At 42.8% G+C, this 21,121-nt stretch overlaps 1 protein-coding gene across 3 annotated transcripts in view; it reads left to right on the top strand.

Annotated features, from left to right (window-relative positions):
* Positions 1-21,121, top strand: part of DOCK11 (dedicator of cytokinesis 11) — a 213,951-nt gene that overhangs the window by 79,804 nt on the left and 113,026 nt on the right. For all 3 annotated transcript variants that reach the window (XM_002720256.5, XM_051827332.2, XM_008272922.4), the window contains exons 11-16: positions 4,099-4,239; positions 5,396-5,608; positions 12,151-12,273; positions 14,070-14,152; positions 16,989-17,111; positions 17,293-17,369. In XM_002720256.5, coding sequence (XP_002720302.2) covers positions 4,099-4,239; positions 5,396-5,608; positions 12,151-12,273; positions 14,070-14,152; positions 16,989-17,111; positions 17,293-17,369 — 760 coding nt within the window. The remainder of the gene's footprint in view (positions 1-4,098; positions 4,240-5,395; positions 5,609-12,150; positions 12,274-14,069; positions 14,153-16,988; positions 17,112-17,292; positions 17,370-21,121) is intronic.

The raw sequence follows: 21,121 nt of genomic DNA, 5'->3' as shown, positions 1-21,121 counted from the left end.
TATTATTTAATTTGAAATGAAGGAAGCACAGGGCCAGCGTTGTGGCGCAGTGGGTTGGGCCGCTGCTTGGGACACCAGCATCCTATATCAAAGTGCTGATTTGATTCCCAGCTGTTCCACTTCTGATTCAGTTCCCTGCTGATACAGCTGGAAGATCAGTGTGGGATGATCTAAGTGCTTGGGTCCCTGCTACCCACATGGGAGACCTAGATGGTGCCCCAGGCTCCTGGCTACAGCATGACACAGCTCAGGCTGTTGTGGCCATGTGGGGAAGGAACCAGCAGATGGAGGATCTCCCTTTCACACTCTCACTCTGCCTTTCAAATAAATAAAATATTTTCTAAAAAAAAATAAAGCTTATAATAATGCAAAGATTTTTCCCTTCATAAAGATCACATGAGAAAATAAAATTATTTGGAGAAAATTGACTTTTCGTGCATTAGTGTATAAGTTATGTAATTAAAAAAGAAAACAGTATTGTAGGCTTCAGGAATGTTTGGTTCTAAGATACTCTTCAGAAATGGACTTGTTCCAAGCATGTCTGAGCCTTTGATCCTGTCCTCATGTTGGGCTCTAATTGGACATGTCAGGCTCTCTTCATTGAATACAAAGGATGCAATTGACTGTGGTTGAAACTAAATCTAGTATCTTTAAACATTTGTGGTGTTGTGTTTTTGTGGTCATGAAACTGAACTGATTTTATGTTTGAGTTCTTTATCAGTGATCTACGATGAGCGAAAAATTGTGATGAGTATTTAAAGATTAAAAAAAAATTGAATTTGTTGATTGTGGAAGGCAGTCTTGCCACAGAGGAAATCAAGTTGTATGTATCAAGGACCTCCTCTAGGTGAAGTGCCATCCCATAATTTCTGTTCTTTTGGCCACAATTGAGCATTTAGAGACTATTTTGTAGTCAGTGTTTTAAAAACAAACAAACAAAAAAAAACAAAAAAAAAAAAAAAAGGAAAAACACTGTGCTGACTGAAGGAGGCGGCTGAAACTTGGAATGATTGGGGAAGTCCAGATGTGCCCACATTTGTGCTCACAGGCCTCTGAAAGGAAAGGGTTGAGGGGCTGGGGTAGTTTGGTCCAGCTTTCTGCACATTCCACGGCCTGAGTAAGACAGAAAGGAGGGCAGATAATGGGCGGAAATTGGAATTGATCTCCATGGCAATGGCTTGCCTCTGCTGGCTCCACAGACAGATAAGTGTTCACAAGAGCACTGCCTAGTCCCACACATTTGTATTCCTTTGGTAGATAAATAAACTCAGAGGGGAAAAAGATCATGCTTTCAGGCACAGATCTTGCACATCGGGCCCTTTGAAGGAGGATTTTTTTCGTCAGTGGTACAGGCTAGCTCAGAACAGCTATAATTATCTAAGCTTCTTCAGGCATAATACCTGTTTTGGCCTGAATTACTAAGATAATTGAGAAAAATTCTTGTGTTTCTTGGCTTGAGTTTTCCATTCTGCTCAGATTCACCCTGTCACGTCCCACCTACTGTGTCTGCGGCCTTAATGAAAGTGTAGTAAATAACTCCACAATCTATACTTTCCATTTGGGCCTAGGTCATAAGTCTGTGCAGACATTGGGATTGAGCACATTAACTTCGATCGCCTATACCCTGGGAACTGAGAGGAAGGTTTCCAGGAGTCTTTGAGAGGAACAGATTCCTCCCCTACGCAGAGGATTTTCTTGCTCTCAGTATCTTTTTTTGTCTTGTTTAAGATTTTTTATTTATTTATTTGACAGGTAGAGTTACAGACAGTGAGAGAGACAGAGAGAAAGGTCTTCTTCCGTTGGTTCACTCCCCAAATGGCCGCAATGGCCGGAGCTGCGCCGATCCGAAGCCAGGAGCCAGGTGCTTCTTCCTGGTCTCCCATGCGGGTGCAGGGCCCAAGCACCTGGGTCATCCTCCACTGCCCTCCCGGGCCACAGCAGAGAGCTGGACTGGAAGAGGAGCAACCAGGACTAGAACCCGGCACCCATAGGGGATGCCAGCGCTGCAGGTGGAGGATTAACCTACTGCGCCACGACGCCGGCCCCTCTTTTAGTATCTTTTTTAAAATCCTTGTTTTTACTATCCAATATTGATCATTTAAAATATGAGGAGTCTCCAGAAAGTTCATAGAACATGGATATTATGAGAAAAACTGCACGGATTTTTAAAAATCTCTACTGAAATCAACCTTGTCTTTTAAATCCATTTTTTCCATGAACTTTTGGTGGAAGTGTTGTCATCTCTCTGTTGCAGCCAGTATACATCCTCCAGCTCTGTTAGAACTGGACTCTCTTTATCAGTTTTCTAAGCAGACACCTCTCCCTCTGTTCAGCATTGTAATGTAAGTGGTCCCCAGGGTTCTAGCCTTATCTGCCTCTGGCCCTGTTTGCCACTGACTCCCCAGTCCAGATCTCCAAACCCAGACCTCCCCTGTTCTTCCAGCCACCTACTGCCATCACCTCACACACAACACGTCCCAAAAAGAAACTCGTCAGTTCTTCTCACCCTGCCCACAAAGCTGCCATTCATTTGTCTTTTACAACTGAGTTCATAACATCACTGTCTATAGAATCTTCCAAGTTAGAGTCCATTTGTCAATTTTGTCTCTTGCCTAGCTCTTAAAGGAGACCAAATTTCTAGTATGCTGAAACATATTTTGTGAGAAAAACAAACAATATACAATTAAAATGAATTTTTTAAAAGAAATTATTTATTGGTTCCAATGCTGTGGCATAGCAGGTAAGGCCACTGCCTGCAGTGCCAGCATCCCATATGGGCACCGGTTCGAGTCCTGGCTGCTCCACTTCCAATCCAGCTCTCTGTTATGGCCTGGGAAAGCCTCTCCTTCTCTCTGTGTGTAACTCTGCCTTTCAAATAATTTTTTAAAATATTTATTTATTTGAAAAGCAGAGTTACAGACAGCGAGAGAGTCTACCATCCCCTGGTTCACTCCCCAAATGGCTACAACAGCCAGGGCTGAGCCAAGATGAAGCCAGGAGCCTGGGATTCCAGCCAACTCTTGCACATGGGTGGCAGGTACCCAAGCACTTGGACCAGCGTCCGGTGGCTTTCTAGGAGCATTAGCAGGGATTTAAAGTGGAACAGCGGGGACTCAAACAGGTGCTCATGTGAGGATGCTGGCATCCCAAGTGGTGACTTAACATGCTGCACCACAACGCCAGTCCCTAAATGGATATTCAAAAGAGATGTTGGAAAGAGAAATCTGAGAAAGGTAGCATGGCTGTGACAGGGAGTGTGTGGTTTTCTACAGGGAGTTAGGAAGTCTCCTGGTGGAAGTGCCAGTTGATCAGACTTGAGTGGAACAAGGGAGTAAGCCATGCAGCTCTCTGGGGAAGCCCTGCGATGAGAGTGACCTTGGTGTACAAAAAAGAATAACCAAGGAAACCAGTACAGCTAGAAAAAAAGAGGGGGGCCGGCACCGCGGCTCAATAGGCTAATCCTCTGCCTTGTGGCACCGGCACCCCGGGTTCTAGTCCCGGTCGGGGCGCCAGATTCTGGCCCCTCTTCCAGGCCAGCTCTCTGCTGTGGCCCGGGAAGACAGTGGAGGATGGCCCAAGTGCTTGCGCCCTGTACCCGCATGGGAGACCAGGAGAAGCATCTGGCTCCTGCCTTCAGATCAGTGTGGTGCGCCAGCCACAGCGGCCATTGGAGGGTGAACCGACGGCAAAAGGAAGACCTTTCTCTCTGTCTCTCTCTCTCTCTCACTGTCCACTCTGTCTGTCAAAAAAAAAAAAAAAAAAAAAAGAAAGAAAGAAAAAAAGAGGGGGAGGGGGAAGGCATGAGTAGTAGAAGGTAAGGCCAGAGGGGAGAAAGGAGGCGGGGCTGAGGGCTTTGTAGGCCTTGGTAGAGATCTGTGACTTTTCCATTGCCTTAGATCTGAGTTTTGTCATCTCCCTCCAGTGTTTCTCCATCAGTGTTTGAACCTATAAGAACGCCACCAAGGCTTGTGGAATAAACCAAAAAGGCTTCACGTGAAAAATGGATGGAGCACTGTGGGATTCTGCCTTTTGGACTAGATTAGTCAGTATTAATATGAATCTTTTTTTTCTTAATGATTTGTACCAACTGTTTTGCAGAGGTTGGACTTTTCAGGAATTGAACCTGATATAAAGCCATTTGAAGAAAAATGCAACAAGCGTTTCCTGGTAAATTGCCATGATTTAACTTTCAATATCTTGGGTCAAATTGGAGACAACGCGAAAGGACCATCCACCAATGTACGTATGAGTTTTCCTTCAACTTCCCTTGAAAACCAGTCACTGGAAGAAATGCCCTTCTTATCGCTGACAACTAATTTATTGAATGAAAATTCCTTGGCTGTACATCATGATAAAGTTGACAAGGAAGAATTTCATGTATCATTCTTTTGCCAAAATATGACTCTATTTTTATCTGTAGAGGATTTGCGAGTCTTACCTACTCAGAGTAGCAGCCAGAGTAGGCTTTCAACATTCAAGAGGGGCCTGTCCCCAGAAGCTGGAAAATCCTCAGAATTTGTGAATTCTATGAGAGAATATGATTGCTTCTTTGAAATTGGTTCATAGCTATGAGTGCGCATCACCAAAGCCATGCTGGGCTACAGACGCTGTGCAGTCTGCTCACCCACTGCTCTATAGGATGAGATTTGAGAGCCAGGGTTTACTCTTTAGCTGTCACATGAGTTGCTGAGGAGCACTTGAAATGATAATAAATGTAAAATCTTCAGAGACTATATTTTATGTTCATCTTTGTTTCACTTCTAGCTTTGTCTTTTAAAGATATCAACACTGATGAGTGATTCTTTTAAAAAGTAGCTGAAGCACATGCAGCAGTCTTTTCTGTGTGAAAAGGGTTCATCTTTATGCCATCTGGCATGAAATTTCTCTTTGTGACCAGCTTCGAAGCGCCATCTGTAGAGAGGAATCATGTCTTCCAAAATTGCTGATGGGGCAAAGCTTTTGTCAAGTCATTTGCTGTTGACTAATATTAGCTCTTAGGAGATGTGTGACCCAGTGAGGAATAATATAACCAAAGGGAAGATTTACATTACGTTTTCTCCAAAATATTGGCATTATTTGAAGTAACTTTGGTAAATGTTTAGATAATTAAATCTTATTCACAAGGCGATTGGTGTTCTTTAAACTTGTCATTTTATTTCTACTCATATTTTTTAAAAATTGTAACTTGTAAAATGCTTTATACCTGACAGTAGTGAAATTTTGGTAGAGGCAGTTATATTGGAATGTTCTTTATGCAGATAAGCTGTAATGCAAATTTAGCTAAATGTTGAACTCCAAAAGAAACTATAAACATAGAAATTTGAGGAAAATAACTTGTGGGCCTCCTTCCCCTGCAAAGTCTTAATTTAAAAAATGTAACTCTTTTCCTTCCCAGGTTGAGCCCTTTTTTATCAATCTTGCCTTATTTGATGTAAAGAACAATTGTAAGATTTCCGCTGACTTTCACGTAGACCTGAATCCCCCATCTGTCCGTGAAATGCTATGGGGATCTTCAGCTCAGCTGGCTGGGGATGGAAACCCAAAGGGCTCTTCTCCTGAGTCTTTCATTCATGGAATCGCTGAGTCTCAGTTACGCTACATAAAGCAGGTAAAGAATCTCTTTAGCCTTGCTCGCATCGTCGGAATAAGAAACAGAAGCATCTGGCGTTATTTCATGGTTTCAGGCCTGTGTTTTCATGGCATTCCAATTCTTGTGAGGTCTGTCTCTGGTCCATTTTCTGGTGACTGAAGCTGGAGTGGAAAAATGGAAACCAGCAAACCTGCTGGTAACACATTGGCAAAGTGACATTTTCAGTGGGACCATGATGTGAGTCACAGGAAGATAGAATATAGGTACACACAGACACACACAGACGGACATCCATGTGCATACTTCTGAGTAAGGCATCACATTTCCACAGGTTGGTTGGTTGGTTTTTTGAGTAAAAAACTGACGTTACATTAATTCTCTGATCTCTGCCATGTCTACTATGAGTAGGTCATTTTCACGTAGCATGAAGGCTCATTATACAGGGATTCTGCTGAAAAAGCAATGGCAGGGAACTTCTTGTGTCAAAGCTATGCCGCTGTATTGTGTCCTGTCTGGGGCAGAGACTCCCCATTAGAAGGACCCATTCTGACCTCTGACCTGGCTGGAAGCTATCATATCACATATTTTGCTGTTTGATACATATTGTGTTCATTTACTGTCATGTTAATCATCCTGTATGGGGGCTGGGGCAGAGTTGCTATGGATTAGTGATTAAGCCTCCAACCTGCAGTGCCGGCATCCCATATGGGTGCCAGTTCGGGTCCCTGCTCTGTTCTACTTCCAGTCCAGCTCTCTGCTGATGTGCTGGGAAAGCAGTGGAAGATGGCCCAAGTGCTTGGGCTCCTCACCAACACAGGAGAGACCTGGATGAAGCTCCTGGTTCCTGGCTTCGGCCTGGCCCAGCCCCTGGCTGTAGCAGCCACTTGGGGAATGAAACAGTGAATGGAAGATTGTCTCTGTCTCTCCTTTCTCTGTATCACTGCCCTTCAAATAAATTTTTTCCCAAAGAAACTTCTTATTTAATGAGTACAAATTTCATAAGTACAACTTTAGGAACATTGTGATTCTTCCCACCATACCACCCTAGCATCCCCACCTCCTCCACTCTCCCATTCCCAGTCCCATTCTCCATTAAGATTCATTTTCAATTAACTTTATACACAGAAGACCAACTCTACACTAAGTAAGTAAAGATTTCAACAATTTGCACACACACACACATGCACAAAACCTAAGAATAAGTTTTACAGTTAATTCTCATAGTACAACTCATTGAGGACAGAGGTCCTGCATGGGGAGTTAGCGTACAGTGACTTCTGTTGTTAATTTAAAAATTAACATTTATGTATGACGTCAGTGACCACCCGAGGCTCTTGACATGAGCTGCCAAGGCTATGGGAGCCTTTTTTTTTTTTTGACAGGCAGAGTGGACAGTGAGAGAGAGAGACAGAGAGAAAGGTCTTCCTTTGCCGTTGGTTCTCCCCGCAATGGCGCCCACGCCGATCTGAAGCCAGGAGCCAGGTGCTTCTCCTGGTCTTCCATGCGGGTGCAGGGCCCAAGCACTTGGGCCATCCTCCACTGCCTTCCTGGGCCACAGCAGAGAGCCGGACTGGAAGACAAGCAACTGGGATAGAATCCGGCACCTATGGGAGCCTCTTGAGTCCAAATTCTCCATCAGTATTTAGACAAGGCCATAAGCAAAGTGGAAGTTGTCGTCTCCCTTCGGAGAAAAGTACATCCTTCTTTGATGGCTTCTTTTTTCCACTGGGTTCTTACAGAAATCCTTCATGTAGGACATTTTTCCTGCCACAGTTTCTTGGCTTTCCATGCCTGAAATGCTCTCATGGGCCAATTAAATAAATTTTTAAAAAACCATCCTGTATCAATATCTGTAGACCAATGATGTTATTTTCAAAGGCTAATATGGTATTCCATTGATGTAGCTAGTTGGCCTATTTCTAAATTTTTTTTATTATTTATTTATTTATTTGACAGAGTTAGACAGTGAGAGAGAGAGACAGAAAGGTTTTCCCTTTTCCGTTGGTTCACCCCTCAAGTGGCTGCTACAGCTGGCGCGTTGTAGCCCAGTGCACTGTGCCTGTCCGAAGCCAGGAGCCAGGTGCCCCCTCCTGGTCTCCCATGTGGGTACAGGGCCCAAGGACCTGGGCCATCCTCCACTGCACTCCCGGGCCACAGCAGAGAACTGGACTGGACGAGGGGCAACCGAGACAGAATCTGGTGCCCCGACCGGGACGAGAACCCGGTGTGCCGGCGCCACAGGCAGAGGATTAGCTTAGTGAGCCACGGCGCCAGCCTATTTCTAAATTTTTTATAACATAAATATTGTGTTGAACATTCTTGTGGATATATCTTAGTTCATTTGTTCAATTCTTTCCTCAAAAGAATTTCCAAGCATTGAGATTTTTTCAGAGGGAAATATTACACTCAGGACAGACTCTTTGGTGTAGCAGTTAAGAGATTATTTGGGGGACTAGCATTGTGGTGTAGCAGGTAAAGCCACCACGTGTGATGCTACTGGCATCCCATATGGACACTAGTTTGTATCCCAGCTGCTCCATTTCTGATTCACCTCCCTACTAATGGCCTGGGAAAAACAGCAAAAGATGATCCAAATATTCAGGCCCCTTCCACTCTTGTGGGAGACCTGGATGAAGCTCCTGGCTTCTGGCGTTTCCCTGGCCCAGCCCTAACCATTGTAGTCATTTGGTGGGCAAACCAGTAGATGGAAGATTCTCTCTCTCTGACTCTAACTTTAAAATAAATTTTTTAAAGATTTATTTATTTATTTGAAAGAGTTATACAGAGAGAGAAGGAGAGGCAGAGAGAGAGGTCTTCCATCCGCTGGTTCACTCCCCAGTTGGCCACAACCACCAGAGCTGCGCCCATCCGGAGCCAGGCGCCAGGAGTTTCTTTCTGGTCTTCCACGTGGGTGCAGGGTCCCAAGGACTTGGGCCATCTTTCACTGCTTTCCCAGGCCATAGCAGAGAGCTGGATCAAAAGTGGAACAGCCAGAACTTGAACTGTTGCCCATTTGGGATGCTGGCATGGCAGGCAGCAGCTTTACCTGCTATGCCACAGCACCAGCCCCAATAAATAAATCTTTAAAAAAAAAAACCACACAACAAGACACCTCTTAGGATGTCTGCATCCCATATTGGAGAACTTGGGTTCGAGGCTCAGCTCTGCTTCCAGCTTTCTTCTGATATGCACCCTGAGAGACAGCAGGTGATGTCTCAATTACTTGAGTCACTGACGCCCACATGGGAGACCTGGATGGAGTTCCAGGATCCTGGCTTTGGCGTGGTCCAGCCCTGGCTATTGCCGCCAATTGAAGAGTGAACCAGTATAAAATTTCTCTCTTCCTGCTTCAGTCTCCCTCTCTTTAAAAAAAGAAAAGAAAAAAAGAGTTTATGGTCAATGACAAAAATTATGAAATGGTAGATGGGCTTCTTTACATATACTGTCTCTACCCTTTTGGGCCTGTGGGTCTATGGCCGCTTTTCCCCCAAGTTGTCCCTTTAGTTAATTACTCAGACGAGTTGTCAATGATGTGAACCTTGCACTTCGATGGCAGATACTTGTAAAAAAGATTGAAGAAGTACTGTATTGTAAGTAGTGGAGAACCCATTATTGAATTAGATGTTTAGAAATTCCTTCGTAATATCAAATAAGTCCTTTTATGCTGATGATGTATTTACTGTTACTTCAATCTACTCAGCTGTACGTTCACTACAAGAAGTTTAAATTGTGGTTTCAGGTGGCATTCAACTTGTGATGTAGATGAAGGAAGCAAATTGACATTTAAAAAATATCACCTGTGTATCAACATTTTCCATTGGTGCCTTCTGTAATCATAATGATTTTGTGAAATGGTGTGAGCGTTGCTGTTTTGCAGATGAGGAAACTGAAGCTCGGGTACATTAAGTTTGCCCGCCCTTGTGTAGCTGGTAGTGGTACAGGTGGAGTTGCAATCTAGGTCTTTTGGCAAGAACTCAAACAGCATGAATCAGAATACAATGAAGTGCATAACATGGACATACAACAAACATATGCCCTGCTCCATCCTGGGGTCTGTGTAAAGTTCTAGGAACTGAGTTGGGGGTACCAGGCCCGATCTCTAAAGAGAGGGGCAGTGACCGAAGCGTCCCCCTTGGGTGGGAGGCATCACCATGCTTCCTGGCTTACGGTGGAGGGCTGTGCCAGAGGTTTGTGTGAAAACACCATATGGGGTTTCTGGACGCTCTCTGGCTACTTCTGCATTCTATGGACAGGGGAGATGCCTAGAAGCTGATGGGGCAAAAACTAAAACAACCTTAGTGTCCCCCATGCCATTGGAATCCCAGGTCAATTCAAAACTGAACATCTCTGCGCCACAGTCCTCATTTGTAAAATGCAAGTAATGGTAGTGCCTGCTTCCGGGGGCTGTGAGAGGCTAACCAAGGGCTATTGTTCTCATAAAGCACCGAACGCTGGGATAGGCCAGGTTTGCTCAGTGCGCTGTAGCTGCTAGGAGTAGTGTAGTGATCTCAGACGAATAAGTGAACACAGCCTGCTTTCTTCTGTTGTCGACTCTTAAAATTATAACCCTCACTGCTGGCCTCAGTGCAAGGAAATGCCTAGAGTGCTGGGAATAGGGGCCAGTAGCTACTCAGTGCATATCAGCTTATAACAGTAGTCAGTATTCTTTCTCAATGGTTTTCATTTATTTTATTTGTTTGAAAGGCAGAGAGGGAGAGATGGAGAGCTCTCACTCACTCCTCAAATACCCCCAACAGCCAGGGCTGGCCGAGGCTGAAGCCAGGAGCTGGGAACTCTTCTGGGGCTCTGCGTGGGAGGCAGGGACCCAAGTACTTGAGTCATCACCTGCTGCCTCCCATGGCATGATATAGCGGGAGTATGGAGTGGAAGTTGAGCCGAGCCTTGAACCTAGGCACTCTGATATGGAATGTGGGCATCCCAAATGTGTCTTACCCGCTGCACCAAACGCCCACCTCGGTGTTACTGTTCCAATTTAGCTTCAGAGTCTGACAGCTGGGAGCCTATGCAGTCTGGAAGCCCAGATTCCAATCTTCACCAGTTTACTTGCTGCACAAACAGCTCTGAGCCCATTTCTTAACATGCGGCTCGTATGGAGAATAGTATCTGCATCCAAGGGCTTTATGAAGGCCGAATGAGAGGACGCATGATACGTGGCAATTAGTCAGTGTAAGAGTGCACTTGCAATGCGTTGCTCAGCACGCCTTCTGCAGGGCAGTCAGGCAGTCTGCCAGCCCCAGCTCACAGTTCGAGAAAAGTGTTCACAGCACTACCAGAAGCCAAGTTCTGTGACTTTAACGCTTTGATGGGCCAGCCTAGTTAGACTAGAACCAGGTACCTAACGTGCATTGTTTTATTTCACCCGTGCAAGAGCTTTATGAAGTCACAATTACTATCATCACCCTCATTTCATAGGTAAGAACCCCAAGACTTGGAGAGGATGCGACTTGCTTGAACTCATAGATGTCAGAGTGAGAACCTGAACCTAAGAAGTTCGACTCCTGAGCAGTTATTAACTAGTCCGTTCCATGCTTGCCACTTGGAAATCAAAGCTGAATCATCCATTACCTGAGCTCCTTAACAAGCTGTTTGGCTTTGGGAGAATGACTAACCTCTTAGGCTGCATTTTCTGTTAAGCCCTGTCTACCTCAGAGGGTTGTATCTGGAACAAAGGAGATCATGTGTCTGAACTGCTTTCAAAACTGCAAAGCACTTTAATAACAAAGTTGGTAATATACCAAGCAGTAAAACAAAACTTGGTAGAGACCCAGCAATGAATTTTTCCACTCACATTCATTTGTGTGGTTCTCCTTTAAGCGACAGCCACAACCAACTAGCGTGCTGTTTAGAGGATATTCTATTTGGAAGCAGCCAAACTGGATAGGGGAGATGACATGGTTGCTCCACATGCATTCAGAAAAGCTCATACAACTTTGGTTGTGTTGACATTATTAGCCCTGGAATGGAGACAGTTTGGAAGTCTGTTTCCTACTTTTACATTGATAAGCACCAGTGCTCTTTAACTGCAGCTAAGGGCTGTTTTCTTTATGGGGATTTTGTTTTTATGGTATGCCGAGCAGCAAAGACAAAATAGTTTCTTCCCTCTTAGCTACAGGGGGTATTAAATGTGAGGGAACTGTTCTAGAGTTGCATATGCAGGTACATTTAAAAACAGGTATCTAGTTCCACTTGAGAAATGCACAAGCCCATTAAGCCAAACAATGCACATTATGTTAATTAGCTCTAAGAACTCGCTTTGCAAACACAGCCAAACAAAAGAGGCCAAACAGCCATGAGGACACCTGCACTTTGGGGACTGACATATGTGAAGTTGGTGACAAAATATAAAATCCACTTTGAAAGGAAGATTGGGAGCTTGGAAATTTATCTAATAGGAAATGCTACTTATTTCTGGACTCCTGGCCACAATCATACATTGACTATCAACTTCGAATACTGAACACACTACTGAGAATCACTAACCAAACAGCCATTAAAAAGCCATTATGACTTTACATTAAAAAGTCTAATTTTTTCCCCAGGGAATTTTCTCAGTGACAAATCCACATCCTGAAATTTTTCTAGTTGCGAGAATCGAGAAGGTGTTGCAGGGGAACATCACACACTGTGCAGAACCCTACATCAAAAATTCAGACCCAGTAAAGGTATTTGTAAAGATCATTTGTGCACATTTCAGTTCAACGTAAAATTTACCTTGTGCTGGTGTTTTTAATAACATTGTCAGTGCCCCCCCCCCAAGAAGAAGCAACCATATTCTCTGAGCATGCTGTGGATTATGAAAATTGGACTATTGCTATGTGACTGTAGGTTGTATACTGTGTGAGTATATAGATTGCATAAGTATACACTAAAACACGAATCTGGCCGCCTTTGCCTGTTTCCTTTGTGTTCTGTTAACATGACAATCTGATTTCTGCTTGCTTATCAAAATAAGAGCTAAAAGCTTTTAGGCAGCATCTGCTAACTGACACCGTCTCCTTGGCAATAGCCACTCCTTCCCTACTTGCAGCCCTACATTCAGCCGTAGCCTGTCTGTGTTGCAAAAGAGACGATGATCCGGTCCTGTAGATCCCAGGTGCCAGTCCCAATGCCTGTCCATCCCAGATTTACTCTTGTGGTAAAATAAGAAAGACACTGAGCACTTCCTGGAGCTAAATATACTTACCTTGAAAAATACCCTTTATTCTGTTCGTCCTTCCTACAATTTAGATGGGTTGTCTATCTTTCAGGAAATGCTGGCATTTGTGAGTACTTAAAAAAAAAAAGTTCCTGGAAAATGGAATTAAAAGAAATTTATGTTGGTTCAGACTATTTTTTAACTCCATGAAGTCTTCAAAAAGTTCATGAAAACCGTGTATATTGTAACAAAACAGTGCACGAATTTCAGATATTTTTACCAACATAAACTTTCCTTTTAATTCTGTTTTCCATGGAATTTTTGAAGCACCTTCTTATTAAAAGGTAGGGAATTATTGTTTGGTTTTATCGAATGTTCGTAAGTGACAGCCTGAGGTCTGTAATCATATTTCATCATATAAATTTCTAGATTGTGAAGTTTAAACGTGTCGAAACCATTGCTGTAATCCAATCATCCCATCCTATAAATGAGAAAATGAAGGCCCGGACAGGCAAAGGGCTCATGGTACAACTCTGTAATGGCACTGTAGCTGCTGTGTTATTTATGAAGTGGCGCTCTATCGCTTGTAACAGTTTGTTGTATCTCCAGTTAGTGTTTATTACATAGAAGATGCTGAGGGAGACATCTGACTAATTTGTGTGAAAAAAAAAATGTCTCCATGATATAGATAAAAGCCCTCCAGCATTCTGTATCCCTTGGGATAAGCGTCCAGCCAGCATTTCACAGCCTGCTTAGACTCTATAGGCAGTTAATCTCCCTCTGTCATCTCGCAGTGCCTGTGCAAACAGCGCAGCTCCTGCCCACACTAGACTAACTGCAGTGGCTTTGGGTCTCTTGCTCCTTATCTTGGGAGTGGAAAGGTCAACTGTATCTCAAGCAGATTTCTCCCAAGAATGATAAGCAGCTGTTTGCTTTGTGCAAAGAAATACATGTTAAAAACTAAAAAATGCTTAGAGGTCTTTGGTGCAAACCATGTCTGACATTTATTTTGTCTGTCTTATTACAATGGTAAAGGCTCTGTTAATGACCAAACACAAAGCCGCCTTTTAAGAAAGGTCTTGGGGAATTGGGTAGTTTCTTGTGTTTTATTTGTGGCTGTTTCTATCATTTTTCTAGATTTTTGATCTTTGATATTGGTAAATTGGGGAAATTATTTTAAAAAATTTTTTTCTCTTACAAAAAAGGAACAAATTTCAGGTATTTCATGTATGCGGTTTTAAGAGCATGATGATAATATTTGTTTGGGGTGGGTCCATGGTGATTTGAACAAATATGAGCCTGTCTTCTTATTTCTGACCATAGACGGCCCAGAAGGTACACAGGACAGCTAAGCAAGTGTGTAGCCGCCTTGGACAATACAGAATGCCCTTTGCTTGGGCTGCCAGGTTGGTGAAAATATAATCCTGACCCTTCTGCTCACACTCAATCTATGATGTTGAGGGCTCTTGTCCTTACCAGCATTTATCTGTTGCTGGTAAGCCAGTTACATGAGAGAACTTCAAAAAGTTCACGGACTATAGAATTAAAAATTCATTTGGGCACAAACGATTACATCCCTGCATAATTTTTTGTAATATGCATTTTTCATGAACATTGTAAAAGATCCCTGATATCCCGGGTCACTTGGGACACAAGAATGCCTTCTTAGAACTTACTATGCATCAAAGACCCTCTCATTTTTTCATATGTCTGGCTTTAGGGAAATTTTCTTAGACTTAGGTTACTGATCTGACTCCACTTAATTTGACTGCATCTTAAAGCAGAGCCTATTTGCTAAAACAATGGATTTTTTTTTTCTGGAAACCCATGGATTGTTATGAATCGTAGTGGTGTACTCACTATTTCAGAGTTGGCTAGATTTGTGCTTCAAAAAACTATTTTAAAATAATTCTGTAACATATACTAAAATTGTTTGACAAAGAATGCAGTCATTAAGTGCACACGTGTAATTAATTAGTTAATAGAGTTTCTTGCTTCCTGATGACAGATTGAGCCAATCCTTTGGGGGTAGTATATTTTTATTTGGAAGCATGTGTTGTCTATACTTCATATCTTATGTTAGGTTACATTATTTTAGCCAAATCTTGCAAGTGATGACTTAAACGATGTTTCTTGCTTATTCCCCCCATTGAAGTACAGGTTCACTGGCTTGTTTGTGATACAGCCTGTACGGCTCACTGGAACTCCTGGGGAAAGGGCACCATGTTCTGAATAATTCAATCAATTATGTTCAGTGGGTGCTGGGGACTAGCATAAGGGTAGGAGATTCTAAGTTAATTAACTCATCTCTCTGTCACTATTTATAATCATTTCATTTTGTGGAAGGTCTCAAAATGTATTTTATGTTGGTAGATGGAAAGACACCATTATCCTTGTTGTGCACACTGGTTTTAAAAAAAAGAAAAGAAAAGATAGCCAAGGGATAGGTGAATGGCAAAGAGCAGGGAGAGTGATATGTGTAAGTGGTCTTAGCAGGTGAAACATGGCTTATTAACATAAGCATACAGGTAATGTTGTAACCTGAACAGTCAGTTGTGGCTGCTGCTGGTGTTATTATTCTTAGTTATTCAAGACTAACTCTATTCAAAGCACAATGCTACATGTTCAGGGTGTATTTTCTTAAGAGAGAGCTACTGTTATTCCCATCTTGGAGATGAAGAAATTGAGACACAGACGTTCATAAAAGATAGTCTTGCCCAGGTTCCCAAAGCACATGGCTGAGCAGGGGTCAGAAGCCAGGCACCCAGCTTCAGAGGCCCATCTAGACTTCTGGGGCTTACCTCCCTCTCCAGCTTGAGCAGTAAGCTGTGTGATAACCATTTTTGCTAGAGTTAAAAAAAAATTAAGTTTAAAATTTTCAAAGTTAGAACTTTTATTCTCTAGTTGTAATCAGGCATTATGTTCTTTTTCTTTCCTGAATCATTTTGGTTGTCAGCAGTAGCAAAAGCTTACTCTGGAGGTGTGGCTGGAGTATTTTAAAAGACCTATGATAAAAACCCTGTTGGCTAGAAATAAAGGAAGCATAATTAGAAGTCAGAACAATGGGGTTAATACCTGTAGCCATGTGTTCAGAGGCTCTGCCAGAAGGAATTATGCTTCTGGCTATAATTCCTTCATGTGTGTTGGGTGCTTATGCACGACTTCCCATTTTATTAGTAATATAGGTGCCTAAAAGGGGAGAAGAGGACGAGGGAGGGAATAATTCAAATTCATATGTGGGAATCTACATATATATTATAAATCCTCCAAGTAAATTTATGTTTAAGATCCAATTTAATTTTTTAAAGATCATTGAAGAGGTTCTCTCAACTTCAATCCTATTTGTAAAAATTAGTCTTTTGAGAGACTAGACCAAAAGACTTCCATCTGCCGGTTCATTCCTTGAATGCCCAGGAATTGGGAACCCAATCTTGGCCTCCTACATAGGTGGCAAGAACCCGACTACCTGACCCATCACCTGCTGGCTGCCTGGGTGCACGTTAGCAAGAAGCTAAAATCAGGAGCAGAGCCAGGACTCAAACTCAGACAGTCTGACATAGGATGCAAGTGCCCCAAGGGGAGTCTTCATGGCTAGGCCATATGCTGACCCCTCTACTGTGATTTTTATCAACATGCTAGAGATGTACTTTAGCTTTGATAAAATGCACACCTTCTAAATGTCCAGCTGGATGAATTCGCCAGTTAGTGTACAGTCATGTAGCCACTACCACCTGTCTGTGGTTTCAGAAAGTTTTCTCAGGCCCCTGTTCAAATCATCCCACTCCAATCTGCTTGTCACTGTACCTGAATTTCCCCTATTCTAAACATTCATAGAATTGGAATCATGCAGTATAGAGTCTTGTATTTGGTTTCTTGTGCTCAGTATATTTTTGAGATTCATCCATATCATTATGTGCATCAGTTCATTTTGAGTAGTATTCCATTGTATGGCTATAATGCAGTTTGTTTATCCATTGACTTGCTGATGAACATCTAAGTTATTACCAATTTGGGGCTGTAGTGAATCTGCTATGAACATTCATATGCCACATGGAAATACACTTATGCGTGAAATTGTAGAATCCAAGAGTACATGTATGCTTAACTATATGGAAACTACCAAGCTATTTCCAAAGTGGTTTCACCATTTTACATTCCCATCAGTGCTAATGTTTTCTGAATTTATCTATACTTTAGACTTTTTAAAATAATAATAATAAAACTTTTCTACTGCTGTTCTAGACCCGTTTTCAAAGATATTCAAGGCTCACTGGATTTGGATGGAAGATTTTCTCCTTTATATAAACAAGACAGTAGCAAGCTTTCAAATGAAGACATTCTCAAGTTGCTCTCAGAATACAAGAAGTAAGTGTGTGACGTTACTATGAGAAATGAGCATTTTAGATGAATTATCCATTTCTTAATGATAAATGTGAATAGTAAATGGGGAAAACTGAACACTTAAAATTTTAAGTTTGGATATAGTGTAACAAATGTGTTTGTAATCATGATTTTAAATTCTAAAATATTCTTATTTTATACCTAGGCCAGAAAAGACCAAATTGCAGATTATTCCTGGGCAGCTAAACATCACAGTAGAATGTGTTCCTGTGGATTTATCAAGTAAGAACAAACATATTGCAAATAAACCTTAAGGATTATTTTCAAATCACAGGTTCTTTTTTTTTTTTTTTTTGACAGGCAGAGTTAGACAGTGAGAGAGAGAGAGAGAGAGAGAAAGGTCTTCCTTCCGTTGGTTCACTCCCCAAATGGCCGCTACGGCTGGCGCACTGCACCAATTGAAGCCAGGAGTCAGGTGCTTCCTCCTGGTCTCCCATGCGGGTGTAGGGCCCAAGCACCTGGGCCATCCTCCACTGCCTTCCCGGGCCACAGCAGAGAGCTGGACTGGAAGAGGAGCAACCAGGACAGAATCTGGCGCCCCAACCAGGACTAGAACCTGGGGTACCGGCGCCGCAGGCAGAGGATTAGCCAAGTGAGCTGCGGCGCCGGCCATCAAATCGCAGGTTCTTATCTTTTCAAGTTTTAGGTGGTGTGTTAGTTTCCTATGACTGCTGTAATAAAGCATTACAAACTGGGACACTTAGGCTGACAGAAATTTATTCTATTATGGTTCTGAAGGCTAGAAATCCAAAGTCAAGGTATTGAGCAGGCCATAGTCCTTCTGAATGTTCTTGGTAAGAATCATTCCTTGTCTCCTAGCTAGCTCCTGACTACCTGTGGCATCCCTTGGCTTGTAGCTGTATCACTCCAATGCCTACCTCTGTCCTCACATGGCCTTCTTATAAGGACACATGTGTTGGATTCAAGTCCTACCCTAATCCATCATTACCTCGTCTTAACTAATCACATCTGCAAAGACCCTATTACCAAATAAAGCACATTTTGAGGTTTCAGTAGACATGAATTTTTCAGGGGACGCTATTTGACCCTATACACGTGTGGTGAGTACTTAGATTAGGAAGTAAATTAAGTGATTTTGTCATACACTGTTTCATAATATGACGTTAGAAGTGTGCCCAAGTCTTCTGCTGCTGCCTGTTTCCTTAGGTGAATTTTGGCTTCTGTCATTAGCCATGAGATCAAAAAAGGAGGACATTTTCTTTTCTTGTCTAAGCATCAGAATCTAAGATTCTAGGAGAAAAATGAACAGAAGACACAAAACATAATTTGCAGGATATAAAATGAAGCGGCTAGGGACAGATGTTTGTCATGGCAGTTAAGATACCCACTTACCATGGTGAAGTGCCCAGATTCGATCCACAGCCCCTGCTGTTGATTGTTTTTCTGCTAATACAGATCCTGGGAGACCCTGGTGAAGGCTCAAGTAATTGGTCTGCTGATATGCACGTGGGAGACCTGTATTGAGTTCCTAGATCATGGCTTCAGCCCCCTGTCCATTGTGATCATTTGGAGAATAAACAAGCAAATGGGAGCTTGCTCTCTGTCTTATCTGTCTCTCAAATAACAAAAAATTTTTAAATAAAAAAATTTTTTCTTAGAAATATAAAAAATACTTTAAATGAAGTAGCTAGTACATATGTAAAAACAGTCAAGCTGGGACCAGCACTGTGGCTTGGTAGGCTAAGTCTCCTCCTGTAGTGCCAGCATCCCCTGTGGATGCTGGTTCTAGTCTCAGCTGCTCCTCTTCTCATCCAGCTCTCTGCTATGGCCTGGGAAAGCAGTGGAAGATGGCCCAAGTCCTTGGGCCCCTGCACCCACTTGAGAGAATGGAAGAAGTTCTTGGCTTCTGGATTTGGATTGGCTCAGCTCTGGCTGTTGTGGCCATTTGGGCAGTGAATCAGCGAATAGAAGACCTTTTTCTCTGTTTCTCCCTCTGTCTGTAACTCTACCTCTCAAATAAATAAACAAAATTAAAAAAAATCAAACTGAGGAGTAATTCCACTAGTACAAAATAAAACAAAGGGCTGGCCCTGTGGTGTAGTGGATTAAGTCACCACCTGGCTGTTGTGGCCATTTAGGGATTGAACCAGTGGATGAAAGAGCTCTCTCTCTCTTTAACTCTCCTTCAAATGAATAAATAAATATTTTAAAAAAGATTCTTATGATGTATCAGATTCACAATTTTTTTCTTTTCTAAGTTTACTTTTTATTTATTTGAAAGGCAGAGTGATAGAGAGGGAGAGAAAGAGATCTTCCATTCACTGTTTCACTCCCCAATTGGCTGTAATGGCCAAGACTGGGCCAGGCCAAAGCCAGAAGCCTGGAACTCCATCTAGATCTCCCATGTGTGTGGCAGGGTCCCAAGTTCTTGGGCCACCATCCACTGGCCTCCCAGGTGCATTACTAAGGAGCTGGATCAGAAGCAAAGCAGCTAGGACTCAAACCAGTGTTCCGATATGGATGTTGGTGTTGCAGATGGTGGCTTAACCCACTGCACCACAATTCCAGCCCTTAAAAAAAGTTTTTAAGTCATCTATTAATTTTTTAAATCAAAATTTAATTTGTTTATTTGAGAGGCACAAACACACACACATATAGAGAAAGAGCTCCAATCCACTGGTTTACTACCCAAATGCCCACAGTTGCTAGATCTGGGCCAGGCCAAAGCCAGGAGGTGGAAATTCAATCCAGGTCTCCTACACGGGTGGCAGAAACCCAACTATCTGCCAAGGTCTGTATGAGTAGCAAGCTAGAGTCAGGGGCCAGAGCTGGGAGTCAAAGCCAAGTACTGTAATGTGGGACACAGGTGTTTTAGCGACTAGGCTAAATGCTCACTCCTACAAAAATACTTACAATGAAACCATCTAATGCTGGCTATGTCTTGGCCTGGCACCATGATCTATCACAAATTTGGAGTATAGTTTGGCAGTAGAAATAGATAGCCATGATAAAGTAATCCAGTTCTGAGGTTCTACATATCCATTCATTGACTAAATAAATATTTATTGAGTAAATATTTGTTAAGTACCTATGAGGTGCTTTAAACTTAAGGAATTTTTTAAAAGATTTATTTATTTATTTGAAAGTCAGAGTTAGAAAGAGAAGGAGAGGCAGAGAGAGAGAGAGAGAGAGAGGTCTTCCATCTGCTGATTCACTCACCAATTGGGCACAACAGCTGGAGCTGTGCGGATCTGAAGCCAGGAGCCAGGAGCTTCCTCCGGGTCTCCCACATGGGTGCGGGGGCCCAAGGGCTTGGGCCATCTTCTACTGCTTTCCCAGGCCATAGCAAGAGAGCTGGATGGGAAGTGGAGCAGCCGGGACCCGAACTGGCACCTGCATGGGATGCCGGCACTGCAGGTGGCGGCTTTACCCGCTACACCATAGCACCGGCCCCGAACTTAAGGAATAAGGTCTACAAGGAGGGACAGCCAACAAACAAACAAATAATGATTTCAGCTTATGACAGGAGTGAACTGCTTTCAGAGGGTGGCCAGAGAAGACATCTCTGACAATCGGGAAGAGAAGAGGCAGCAGGAACCCGCACGTGGTGGTTGGGACTGTACATTCCAGACTGACGACATCACATATATTGTGAAGGGTTGAGGTGGTAGTGTGTTTGGTTGGAATAAGCAGAAAGAAAGCCTTTGTGGCTTCACTATACTGTGTGATGGAGAAAGGAGATGAGGTAGGGGAAACAGCTCACACAGGGAATTGTAAAAATCAAGATAATGCCTTAAAAGCTTGGATTCTATTTTACGTCTAATGAGAAGTCACTAAAGGATTGTAAACAGGAGAGTGGTATCCAATGTATATTTTAAAACGTCCAAGAGTGCAAGGGATTATTTTCCCTAAAGAAATCATTTGAAATGCATATAGGAGTTTATGCACAAAGATGTTCTTTGCTGTGTTAGTTACATTGGGGAAAAATTGGAAACAACTAGAGGCTGACACCG

Source organism: Oryctolagus cuniculus, chromosome X (genome assembly GCF_964237555.1).
Source record: "Oryctolagus cuniculus chromosome X, mOryCun1.1, whole genome shotgun sequence".
NCBI lineage: Eukaryota > Metazoa > Chordata > Mammalia > Lagomorpha > Leporidae > Oryctolagus > Oryctolagus cuniculus.
This window is presented reverse-complemented; position numbering and strand designations above follow the sequence as displayed.